This window comes from Zootermopsis nevadensis, unplaced genomic scaffold, assembly GCF_977971745.1.
Source record: "Zootermopsis nevadensis isolate Lab colony 2312 unplaced genomic scaffold, Znev_1.0 Znev_ptg000020l, whole genome shotgun sequence".
NCBI lineage: Eukaryota > Metazoa > Arthropoda > Insecta > Blattodea > Termopsidae > Zootermopsis > Zootermopsis nevadensis.
In genome coordinates, this window is record NW_028259152.1 from 2,750,835 (window position 1) to 2,764,577 (window position 13,743).

The following is a 13,743-nucleotide window of genomic DNA, read 5'->3' on the forward strand; positions in this document are numbered from 1 at the left end:
GTACAGTTCGGTTATGTTGACGAGACTGCAATTCCCCATAATGAATATTCGTCGATACAGCTTTTGTATTTATTGCCTAAACGTGGAACATAACGTCTATATAGCAAATTCGGTGTTTGTGTTACTGATTAGGATTATTAATAGAATTTATAGTTGGTAATGGAATTATTCAGATGTATTGCTTGTTTGAAGCAGGAATCGAAATAACATTTTGACTGTTTGCGATATTGACGTAACATCCACATCAAACCACCGTAAGTCGGGAATTCCAACATTGCATCCGTCTCGATTTTCCTGTCTCTGTAACCTTGCCGCCTTGGGCTAGTCAAGATCGCATCGTTCTTTGTTACACAGGAACTAAAGATGAACAGATTGTGAAGCGAATGGAAAAGACCGTATTGTGTTTCCGTCTGAGATGGGACGAATATTGTGTTATGTATGCTGCATTTTATTCATCTTTCAGTCTGGTGAGTATATTTGACTAGTTGGATGAAGTTTCTCCAAGTGCTCGTCGTACGCCTTCTTTCTGAAAGGAACAAGGTAACGGAGAGCATTATGTGAATTTAGTACTTATAATTTTTTCCGCTTAGTTTTCTATGAATGGGATAGAATTTATTTATATTTCATAGATCCTTCATAGGCTGAAACCAAGTATGTAAACGTCATAGCACAAATACTATCCTTGTTTCTAATATAAATTACTTAGTTACGGTCAACGACAGAAAAACAGCAAACATAATTATACAAGGAAGCTTAACCACCGTTGCTTACATATTCTTGGTTGAGGTAAATTCTTCTATGGGGTAGGAGTGAGATAGGAGATACTCTTGTTGCTGGCTTAAACGTCTTTATATCGTGATTCAGACCTTTTATAGTGTGGGAAAATATTGAATAGCGTAACTCCAATAAAGTAAACACTTTTCTTATATTTACTGAATTTATTGTTTGGCACATGTAAGTTATATCTATATCTTGCACTTAAATTGTGGATATCTGGGTTTGAAAATGTTCTTTGTTGTCCACTACAAATTATAATAATGAGAGCAAGGATTCCCTGGCCAGTGGAAGAAAATTACATTTTTTAAACAATTCCCTATATGGGGGAGACTCTCCTTTCACTATCTGCCATTATTTTAATTATTTTCTTCTGGGTGTAAAATACTCTTTGCTGTCTGTTGAGTTTCCCCAGAAAATAATTCCATAAGACATGATCGAATGAAAGTAAGCAAAGTAGACTAATTTTAAAGTTTATCTTTTCCTGGGTGATGTGGCATTCATCATAGCAAAGCATTAGTAATTATAGTAAGTAATGAGTTAGCCTGTTTACTGCCACTGGACCTAATACAAATTACTCTGAACACACGTAACCTGTTACAGAATTTGTGTTGTTTTTACGACAACTACCTTAATACAAACCATTGTTATTCCTAATGCAGCTGTTCACCAGGCTTCGAAATATAGCAGGCGATTACAGTGAGAGACATGGAGAGAGCAGAATCATTTAGAAATATTAGTTTCAATTGTAATGGTGTGAGGAGAATGAGGGAATCATTTTTGCTAATATCGTCCACTACTGCCGTTTCATGTTTGTGTTGAAGATGAGACAGTATTATCATATTATCCACATGAATAATATTGCCCTTGGTCATGGCTGTCAGTAACTCAAACTCTATGTCGTCCAGTGATAGACAGAATGATTAATTATTTAAGGTACTATCCCAGCATGTCTTGAGAGACCGAGGAAAACCAGGAAAACTTAGACTAAACGAACTCTGTGTCCAGATTTGAAAGCGTAACCTCCCGAATACAAAGCAGGAGTGTTAATCACTCGGTCGCGACGTTGGCACAGACGTGTTGCATCCCAACGAAACAAACATGACTTCCGGAGTTCTTTTCTATCTCTTTCTTTAGTCAGCCAGATTATGAAGAACTGGTTGGCGTGCTTATAATTATAAAGGTACCGGTACTTTAAACTAATTATAATGTGTAATCTTTTCCTCCGGAGATAAATAAAAAGAGTGCTTAATTCCCGGTAAATAAGTAACTGCTTACTCGCAAATAAATAGCGCGATCATATTTGTATGTTGACTTTGCAGGACAACAGCTAAAGAGGCCATTCTGCTTATATATTTAATGACAATTTGTGAATATTTTAGATGGACAAATCTAATTCGGGAAAAAGAGAAAATGTAATTTTAAGAAATTAATATGGAATTTATTTGGTATAATGCTAGGGACTTCATGATATATACGCTTCTGCAGTAATAACCTTTAAAATACAGGGAATTTAAATCGCCGCTTGTCCTGTTGGGCCAAATTAGACCGTCGCTACGTTTCTTCTGGCATGCATTTCGACGAAACTGTACCTTTCTCATGAATCCACACACACACAACAATGAAATAAAATACACATTATTTAGAAAAGGTTATTTTTCCACTCGGAACTGTTCTTTAAGTTGTTCGTCCTCAAAATCGTTTCTAATTGAAAGAAATATTATATGCGCGTGATCTGCAGCTTTCAAGCCAGGATATTCCACGAGAGCAAGTCTGTGCTTTTACTTCTTTTAAATACAGATATATCAAACATTGGGAGGAAAGCATCAGTGCAATGCGATGTAATCCCCATCTCCAGAGTACTATAAGATGTAAAATATGCTCATGTAGGGACTTGGAAAAGTGATGTAAAATTTAGCCAAATATCGTTTAATTTCTTCTCTGACTGTTTCAAGTAGAAGCATCAGCCTTTTTAAAGTATGCACATTTTGTGAATTGTTTATTGTTGAATGCAGCATATAAAAGTTTAAAACTGAATGAAGAATGGTTTTATCATATTTTTGGCCATTTATTTCACTCTGAAATTGCATGCCAGACTGCTTTAGTACTTTTAATTTGAAGACTTACAGGAAAGATGAGTCTTGAAAGCATAATGTTTGCATACTTTAAAACTTCATATTCCTGAATCTTATAATTTAGCAATATTTACAATTTCTGAAACAAACGTTTATTCCCTATTTGTGTTTAAATACCATTCAAGTCTACTATGAATAGTTAGCCCTAACAACAATAATTTTGAAACCAACCAAAAATGTGGTTTATAAAACATTAGTTGATCAATCCCTGAAAAACTGAATGAGTAAGTCAATGATTAGTGAAACATGTTTTCTGAGTCAAATTTAGTGGTAAATGGAGATGAATGTCAGTACAAAGACATGGCTTGCATAATGTGTGTAGTTCTTTAAATTTTCAGTTCTTTTACCCTAGCAATGCAAAATTAATGTATCATATTACAATTTTATTCAGATAATGGACTGAAGGTCGAATCAAGGATCCATCCACATGAGAGATTTCAAAGACAGACCTGCAGGTAAGGCAATCATTTCATTCAACAGTGTGCTTAGTAATTTCACTTAATAACTTTTATGACAAAATTGTGTTTCAATTATTCTTTCTTCAGCTGCTGAGCTTGTTGAATTCACTTTCAAAACCTCATTATACATATTTATATTGTCAGTTCCTCATGTACCTTTTATCAAATGTCATGGCTAAGTGGTTAGTACTCTGAGCCCAGAGACCAGTTATCCTGATAGCCTTGAGAAGGTTTTGTGATTATCCTCTTTTGCTATATAAACTATCCTTTGCTCTGTCACTTTTATTTTCCATCAGAGCATGCCCATTTTGAAGAATACTAATATCAAAAACCCTGAGGAATTAAGTTCTACATGCCATTAATTAACTCTAATTTCTTAACATGTGATCTTAATTACTGATTTGTAATAAAAACACTTCCCATGTTACAAAATTTGCTTCAAAAGGTTTTGTATACATTTTTTTCTCAGCAAAGAATTATACAAGACAGCTGAAACTTGGAGTACAGATGGTTACATACCTTATTTACAGACACCAAAGCAGGAAAGTTCAAAATTAATAGGTACCATATTTCATCTGTTAATTATTTGCTGAGAAAAAATGCAGGGCAAACCTTTTAAAGTGACCTTGTATGACTATTATTTTTACATTTTCAACACTACTCACCTCAAGTTACTTGATATCTTATAGTTTTCAAGCATACAAAATATCCATGAGATCTACTCTTCTAAAATATTTATGGCCATGACTTATTTTCATTGATTGTGTTATGTTTCTTTATAGTGCTTTAGAATTTCATTGTGCATCTGGTAAGTGCATAAGCAGTACATTACTCTGTGACGGATTTAAAGATTGTGATGATGGTTCAGATGAAACAGCTCATCAGTGCAATAAAATAAGGTACATTAGCTATATTATTGTTTTATTTGTTGATGTCTGAAGAAAAGTTACTCATGTGATTATCAACGTTTATGATGGAACCCTTGAATTTGTATGGTATATAAAAATTTACTAGGCATATATTTTATTTTATAAATATGTTGATTCAAAAATTATAAAACAGAGGGATAAACCCTAATAAACTTTTCAGAAACTCAATTGGCAATTGTGACTTTCAGGTTTAGAACTATTAAATCATTTCTAATTAGCTGTTCTGAAAAAATTAAGGCTGTTCCTCTCAACTCTTCTTTGTTCTACAGCATTTACTATTATTAACACTAATATTAGTGCAGAATGACCAAGCAGCAAAGTAAGCTAAGATAACTATTCAGAATGATCCTTTTGTGAGAAGTTTTTGTAATTTTTCTGAATCAGTTGCTCTTATGTACAACCATTTGCTTGTGTGCTGTTTCAGTGGTGATACAGAAATACTTTCTCACAGAACCTGTACTTTTTGCAGGTGTCCCAAGTTTGCCTTTCAGTGCAGCTATGGGGCTTGTGTTGATGGTAGTGCCAAATGTAATGGTATAGCAGATTGTGCTGATGGGTCTGATGAAAAACACCCCTCCTGTGATGTAAAGCCAAGTACCGGCGTTTGCAAGTAAATATGAGGATATACACAGATCTTTCTTAGAGACATCTTGAAAATATGCTTTTATAAAAGTAACTGCTAATGAGAAATATGTTATAGATAAGGTAATACTGTATGTCATAGAAATTGGCTGTTTCATGTTGAAGTACAAGTTCACACAAGTCACAATGCAGGATAATAACAATGTTATAAGATAGTGTAATTGCGTCATATTGTGAATATTCTAACAATTATTTATTTTCGTCCGTCTTATCACAATATTTAAAATTTCTTATAATTAAGATAATAAAATATTATTGATGTTCCATATCGATTGATCGATTTACATTTTGGAACATCCTTTACACAACATGTTTCAGTTTTTATAAAACCATCTTCAGGTGTATAAGATTTACGAACTTAAAACTCAAATATTATTCCATTTGGTGATGTTTTATGCCATTTGTTTTTCGAATTCGTACTTCTGGATATATCGGAACAAACAATCAATCCTACATCTAAGGTATGTTTTATTTTTATTTATATCTTACTGCTACTTTTATCTATAATTTATATATTTTTGCATTTTATTCTCTAAATTCTTTTATAAATTCTTTTAAATTCTTTAGTGTTTCTTTCAATCTTCTACTTACAGACCGATATGTACATCTGATTAAATTTAAGAAAAGACAACACATCGCCCAAATTCGAAAAACAAATGGCATAAAACATCACCAAATGGAATAATATTTGAGTTTTAAGTTCGTAAATCTTATACACCTGAAGATGGTTTTATAAAAACTGAAACATGTTGTGTAAAGGATGTTCCAAAATGTAAATCGATCAATCGATATGGAACATCAATAATATTTTATTATCTTAATTATAAGAAATTTTAAATATTGTGATAAGACGGACGAAAATAAATAATTGTTAATAACAATGTTGTTATCTTAACCACTGTGAGAACATTAAATCTCAAATTTCTCACTAAATTTTCTCTTATCCTTTTCACAGTACCTTATTAAACCATAAGTAATGTTGCAATGTGTGGGTAGAGGGAAAATAATTGTGGTATTTTTTAAGATAAAGGAAGTTGTGACAGAGTGAACGTAATTAAAAAAACCATATCATCTACCTAGATGTTCAACTCCAATTGTGGAGCAAGTTAATGGCACTACAGTCAGTAATTTTCTGGCCATGATAAATATTTCCATCTCTCTAGAGTTTTTAAAAATGGCAAAATAGAACAGTGATAATCTATTTGCTTTGAAAGTAGGGGATACTTGCTCAGTCCCTGGCTGAAATGACATAATATTCACTTATACAATATAATAGATCTTAGTAGTAAATTTTATTAAGGACTTCAAAATGTAAGTCATTTAACCTTTGCCTGGAACTAAAATTAATTTAAACCATGCTACCAGTCTATTTCAGCAGAACTTACATTGAAAGTTCAAACTTTGTATCCCTGTGGTGCTCACATTTATACATAAATCTTATTCCTGGAAGCTTCAGATCCATTAACTATATAGAAGCATTTTTATGTATTACATGTAATTTTTCAAATGCAATGCCACAAAATATAGCTTTCTTTAAATTGTACCATGTTGTAGATACCATTGTCAAGTTATTAAGTGATAGTCATGGATTCTTTTAGACACAAACAGATTGAAGAAGATGACATTACTGAACTTTTTTAATTTCTGCTTTTGAACATTGTAATGAATTTAAGATAGGAAAATGAAAAACATGAGTAGATTTAGGGATGAAACACATGGAGAAGAGGAGGGTATTTCCATCTGTGGGAAACATTCCTGAATAAACTCAGTGTACAAAGAAACATAATTGGAATTTTTCTGCAGAAGTCTATTCTTATCAGTTATAGGCACACATGAATGTGTAAGTCCCTAAGTATTCCCTTTTATTACTCATCTCAAAGTAACAAATGTGTGTGTTGACTTTCAGGTCTTCAGAGTTCCACTGCAAGTCTGGCAAATGTATAGATAATACCTTAGTATGTGATGGGATTAAAAATTGTGATGATGGTTCTGATGAAACATTTGAGCAGTGTAGCAAATTCAGGTAGTTATTTTTGTTGTATTTTCCACTATCCACTTTGCTTTTCTAATTTACATCTAGTGATATTTGACTCTTAAGTAAGTTCAAAATGAGAATTAACATTTTTTTAAACTTAAATAAATGTAAAATTACTTCACTGGAAACCAAATGAAGTAATATTACCTTTATTTTATTTTATAGTTTGTTCAAATATTGAAGCAACATGGCAGTTCAAATATATACCACTTCATCACCAGACTCCAAATCAGTATTCATGGGTTATTTTTGCTGAGAGTTACTACATTAAAGGTAAATGTTTATTAAATTTACTTCCAGGTGTTCACCTCTTACATTTCGTTGTTCATACGGTGCGTGTGTCGACCTCGATTACCGCTGTGATGGTCAACCCCACTGTGCTGACTCTTCGGATGAGGCTCCCATCTTATGTGGAACAGAAAACAAGCCCACTTGTAAACTTCCAAATAAACCAGAAAATGGAAACTACAAAATCCTTAACTGTAAGGAGACTGACACATCTCCCTTTTGTCTCCAAGTTCCTGATACTATTGCACCTGAATATACTATCCTAGAATATCGATGTGTTGCTGGATACAACTTGGCAGGCACTGCTTCAATTCCATGTATTGAAGGACAGTGGGCTAATTCACATCCTGCATGTGTTCCAGGTTGGTACATTTCATTCATGATGGCTACATGCATGTTAGGTGGTGGTATTACAGATGACAGTGATAGGGATTATTTTGGTCATAACACTGGAAGGTGATATTTTATATGACTCATTTGGAAGTGATAATAGTTGTTACTGTATGATTCTAGTGGTGATAGATTAGAGCATGTTACTGCAGGAAACAACTTTGACATTTGCAGTTTTCTACATATCTAATGCAATGAATAATAATATATAAATACATACGTTATGCAATAATATAAACTCTTTTAAATATTTATGACATTTGTAACTCTGACAAAATTTTGTATTTAATTTTATCTGCAATTGCTTGTGAGACAGAGACATGAATAGAAGGATGACGTTAAAATATATTGTAATAGAGGTGTTGTAAGGCTGGGCTGAAAATTGGATTGTACTGTCACATCAAGTTTTTGTGAGATTTTGTGGTAATAGTTCTATCTCTTTGTTCCATAGAAACATATTTCTTTTGTGTTATCTGTTTCTGTTCGTTACACATCACCTTATGTAGTTCTTTAGAGAGAACTGGTTCTCATGACTTGATTTGTTACAGTATCATGTCCACCACTGGAATCCAACAACCTGAACATTAAGTGTAACTATAAAGGCAATAATGTTCTATGTGAAAAGGCTATGGCCCCAGGAACTGTGGCTTCCTTGGAATGCAAAGTGTCCTACCAACTAACCTTTGAGCCAGGCTATACCAAGATCACGTGCCAGGAGAATGGAAAGTGGGACAGGCCATTATTTACATGCACTCAAGGTCAGCTAGATGCTAACAGGTTTCTTTTATATCCAAAAAAATCAAAATTACTGTTTAGGATTTGAGGTTTTCATGGCAGTGAGTCTCAAGATGCTGTCTTCTGGGTTGTCAGGACATCCTGGTGAAGGAGGCAGCAAGGACCTCTGAAACATTGGTAAACTTTTACCAGACTACATGGCGCAACAACCCAGAAGACAGTCATCTTAAAAATTGTGAAGATGATGATGATGAAATACCTGAGAGGCTAATGTATTTTGGAACAACATGAGAACTTACACTATTTTTGTGTTCATCAACATTTTATTGCATTAATTGTTAGTAAAATAAATAAAAAGGTTCAAATCACTTGAGTTCATACTATGTGAGATTTCGGGTTCTCATGGTGGCAAGTGTGAAGTTGGCTGTCTTGTGAATTGTATTCTGGAATGAGAAACTACTTCAGCAGATGGGCTGTGAAGAAGAAGAGAAATGTCTTAACTGTTATTGTACTGGAATAAGGGCTTTAAATCCCCATACTCATGGGGCTGTTGGCTGGACTTCAATGCCAGACTATCAGTTTACTGGTATCCTAATGTGAACACAGTCAGCTGAGTCACATAAGCTGTGTTTCATAGATGATAGAGGTCAACAGGTTTGAGTAATAAATACTATGCCACTGTAAGTGGCGGATGTAGAATGTCTTCTTGTGTTTTACAGGGTTTCCAATGTCTGTTGTTTTGTAATTGAGTTAAATCATCTTATGGGCTGCATCCAGCCTCCAGTCCTGTTGCAGGCATAGCTGCAAACACACAACATTTTTAATTTTGTGTTCTTACAGTGTGTGGAAAGAGAAATCCTAAAGGAAAACCGTTTGTCTCTAATGGAGTGCAAGCTAAAGTTGGCGAATTTCCATGGCATGTGGGTATATACAGATATTCTGCTAATGGCACTCTTCAGCAAATATGTGGTGGTTCACTCATCAATCCAAGTACAGTAGTATCTGGTATGTTGATTGTAATGTCTCATGAGTCTAATCATCCTACTTTTAATACATACCATGGGCCACGGTAAAGCAGCTTAAGTGGTTAATTATACAAGTGAATTATTTATGATTTTTTCAAGTGAGGCTTAGTTAACTATATTAAACAAAGAAATATTTAAAAATTTCAAAATCTTCTCCTTGTCTCAGGTCAAATTAGAAGAATAAAATTTTTATTTTAGTGGTTTTGAATTTTGTAGAAAAAGTACTATAGATAAAGTAAGTGATTTAATATCATATATTGTCAGCAAATACTTTGAATTCTTAACACATGATGCATTAGCTTGTTGGAAAAAGAAATGAGAAAAATATTAGGAGTGTCCTGTGTAACAGTTTAGTGTATTCTGATTTTTACTGTTACAGTAATTCAATTTATTGTAACAGAATATTACAATTTCTTGTGATTATAAGGAATGTATAAGAAGAAAATAATAAATAAATTAATAATCTATACTACATAAACATCCAGAACCCTGAAAGGTAAATTGTACACTATAAAAAAGTTTTTAATAATAAAGTATATTAACCTTATGTGTATTCAATGTTACAGCTGCTCATTGCTTTTGGAGTGAAGCCTATGGTAAAACAATGGACAAGGATAATTTCAGAATTGCAGCTGGCAAATATTATAGGGACTGGGATATTAAAGATTCTGAAATGCAAGAGCGGCAGGTATGAGAATTCAGTTGACTTAGTGTTCGTTCTTAACAACATTCTTGGATATTATTTATGTATTTTTGTGCCTTAGAGCCATAAATGAAGGACCAAGTGCAAAACTGGCATGGTTCCAGTTCTGCCCTTAATTCAGTTTTGAATTGTTCCATATATAAAAGTAACTTCATTCAATGGTGGAAGAACAGCATGGCTCAAGTCATTAACTGCTCTGATACAGTGAAAATGGAGCCATACCATGTTGTGGTTTTAGGCAATAATGGAGTGGCTGTAGTAGCCATTCATTTTTGTAGGAAGCTTGAGACCAATATTTGAATATTTTTTCAAATTCCAGACATTTTACTCCTAGAGTGAGGTAGTTGCACAGGTTTTTTAGTTTAATTAGTGATAGTGTGGCATAATTAAAGTCCTTACGTGCTGTGAAGAATAGAAACAAATTCAACTTAATCTGAATTTGTAATGTTTTCCAAATGTCTGTTAAAGTGGAACCATATCCGTTATATACTGCAACATTCAAATAATCTCTATGTGTTTAATTTTCTCATGTGTACACGAATTACATTATCAGGTTGGATTTTTTACTTTTAGATATACATAGTGACTGGTTACAGGCTAGACGACTGGGGTCTGATTCCGGCAGCAGAGATTTTTCTTCTCACTGAGACCCATCCAGTTTCATATTCTGTGGATTCTTGGGGCCTTTTCCACATAAATAAGCAATGAGAGTGTGAAGATGACCACTTCCTCTAAGGTTAAAAATGTGTAGAGCTTTACCTCCACTCCTCCATACATCTTTATGGCTTGGTTTTCAGGCACAGTGACATTTATACCTTTTATGTTTGCCTCAAGAATATATAGATTTGATATGTGAAAAGGCAGAGACCTTGTAATATTTATCTCAATATATGGAGATGAATCTTATAAGGTCCATATCCTGTGAAGCTCTAATGTGGTGTAAGTTAAGGCACCTTCATTTTTGGTTTTGTAGAGATTACATAACCCATGATGTACTGGAACTCTCACAACTCAGAATGATCTTTGTTGTGTAGAAATGTAGGAAAACGTGTAATCTGAAGATTCAGCTATATTTATACAAAATTTGTTATCAGTATTAGAATATTTTTTTAGTTAACGACACAATTAATTTTCTTTGCAGTTGAGTGATATTATAGTGCATGAAAAGTACAAAGGACGAAATCTGCACTTCAGCAGTGATATTGCTCTGTTAAAATTGAATATCTCAGTGGAGCTGACCTGGGCAGTTTTACCAGTATGTGTCGATTGGAGGAATGAATATGAACGCTTCCAGCTAAGCAATGGAAACCTTGGAATAGTAAGTTTATTATAATTTGAAATTTAATAACTTATTTTTTTACTATATTGTAAAATATCATAACTTTATGAGGTATATTATATGACAGATTAAATGTGTGAGAATTTTCATTGTTTTTGTCAGTCTGTGTTTACGGTTATGTACGGTAGATTAATAATTACTTATGAACAGCCAAAAAAGGGATGATACTCCAGACAAGTGGCTAGCAACACCTCACTGTAGAAAACTAGTAGGTTAAAAATTTTTACATAGGGCCTTGAATTACAAAAATGGTATTATTTTATCATTACTTACTATGTAGTCTGCTTTGGAAATTAGCTTAATTGTGTATGTAATTTTGGTTTCATTTTACCTTGCAATTCAAATTATCTCTCTCTTATTCATTCACAGACAGTTGGTTGGGGCTACACACAAAATAATGAACCAAGCAATGAGCTTCTTACTACAAACTTGCCATTTGTGGATTTTCAAACTTGCTGGAAAACTATTCCAGAAACATTTCAATCCTATGTCACTCCAGACAAGTTTTGTGCTGGCTACTTGAACGGTGAGTGTTTCTCATTTCATATCATTAGTTCAAATCATTATTGCTCCTACAATACAAGGACCTGTCTTTAATTTCTGTTATAAATTCTAGGATTGTCCCAGAAATTTAAGAAGATAGTAAATCCAAGCTAGCTTTTTGCCTTTTCAAACATCACTTCAGAGGTTTCATTTTTGTATGAAAATGTTGTACAACAGTTTTGATTTTAGTTCTTAAGGAAATTAACTTAACTGTAACCAATGACATTATGTTCCATAGTATATTCAGGAAAATTACCTTAAAATGCAACAATACTAAACCCTCAGCCTCATACATTTTTAATAACACAGAAAGAAAGAACTGTATCTGTATTATGTGCCTCTATTTTTTTGTCCATAACCTGGTTACGTTTGTTTGTATTAACTCTATACAAATGCCTCACCTTCATATCTCTCACTTGCTGAATTTACAAATTATACAAGTTTTTCAGGTGTCAAATACTAAATATTAGTTTGTTTATTTGTCAGCTTTCCCTTTATTGCCCTGCAGGTACAAGTGTGTGTCCAGGAGACAGTGGCGGAGGAATGGCATTTGCGCATGACCAGAAGTATTATTTGCGTGGACTTGTAAGTGTGGGACTGGAACCAGAAGGTGATGCAAAATGTTTTACTGACCAATACACTGCGTTCACAAAGGTGTCAGATTTTCTTTCATGGATCGATAGCAATATAAGATGACACTACTGTGCTCTGGTACTATGTTATACAGGAAATAACACAATGGCTAGATGAAATGCCATCAACACGTCCATTCCTTCTGCCAGTATCCAATTTATGTGACACAGAAAGGAAGGACCGCTAGTACAACAGTTGCTCTTAATGGAAGTAATCTGATCAATGTATGATGTGAAACTAGTAGAACTATTATGAACAGAGGCTGGATCTGGAGTTGGTGATAAAAATAGAAGCTCTGCATACTGATTATAAATTTACTCATGGCCATCTAAATAAATCTGCCACAAAGACTTTCTGGCTTATCAACTATGCATGAACTGAATTTTTGGCTTCTTGCTCAGACATCTTGCACCTATCCTCTGCTAATCCTTTGTCCCTTTTTGGTCTTATAGCTGAAGATCTGTTTCTGACCCACAGGTTCGATGAAAGAAACATATAAATCTAATTAAATATACTGAAATAGATAAGTAATAGACAACTTACTTCTTCCAAACCCAATAGCATGGGATGTCATATGGTAAGTTGCAAAAAAGAGGATTAAATATTATTCACACACTGCTCGCTCTTTTCCATAGACATTAAATATAAATACAATGCAGTTTGGTTATAGTGAACTTCTGGTCCTTATTATGACACTGTAGTTAACTCAAGTTTCAAAAGATCCAAACCAGAAGGAAAATTTTGGAGATCAAAATGGCTCCATATTATCAAGCTCCAGTCTTGAGGACATCATTATAGTGGATCTGAAATGTGTTGATAATTTATATAGTAGATTATTGAGAACGTTTCAACCAGAACAGTTTAAAATAACAATATTCTAGTAACATAGCCCTTTATAACAGTATTACAATTTATTTTGTAGAACTCTAGAATTATTTGTGAGCACAAAAAGAGAAAGAAAACTAGTTCAGTATATCAGTGGAAAATAAAAGCAGTCTGATGATAAATGGTACTGAAAGATATAAATTACTGACATTGAAACTATTTTCTAGTGCAAAACACCTACATACTGGTTTTGGTTACCTTGCTCTGTATTTATACATTTCTCTGTAAC

General features: G+C 33.6%; 1 protein-coding gene across 1 annotated transcript; it reads left to right on the top strand.

The window, feature by feature from the left end:
- The first annotated feature begins 291 nt into the window (after window positions 1-291).
- On the top strand, window positions 292-13,000 carry LOC110829638 (modular serine protease). Its single transcript, XM_022063578.2, has 12 exons — window positions 292-467; window positions 3,301-3,364; window positions 4,150-4,266; window positions 4,766-4,906; window positions 6,845-6,961; window positions 7,274-7,623; window positions 8,200-8,409; window positions 9,227-9,391; window positions 9,978-10,099; window positions 11,256-11,432; window positions 11,823-11,979; window positions 12,505-13,000. Exons 1-12 carry the CDS (start codon window positions 416-418, stop codon window positions 12,690-12,692), a joined length of 1,860 nt encoding a protein of 619 aa, XP_021919270.1. The 5' UTR covers window positions 292-415; the 3' UTR covers window positions 12,693-13,000.
- Window positions 13,001-13,743: the final 743 nt, after the last annotated feature.

What these genes read in the sequence shown, in the direction of transcription:
- LOC110829638 (XM_022063578.2), top strand. Translation starts at nt 416, where the DNA reads ATGGGACGAATATTGTGTTATGTATGCTGCATTTTATTCATCTTTCAG. An exon ending in TTTATTCATCTTTCAGTCTG is followed by an intron (nt 468 to 3,300) that starts GTGAGTATATTT and finishes AATTTTATTCAG; the next exon opens with ATAATGGACTGAAGGTCGAA. An exon ending in CTGAAATGCAAGAGCGGCAG is followed by an intron (nt 10,100 to 11,255) that starts GTATGAGAATTC and finishes TTTTCTTTGCAG; the next exon opens with TTGAGTGATATTATAGTGCA.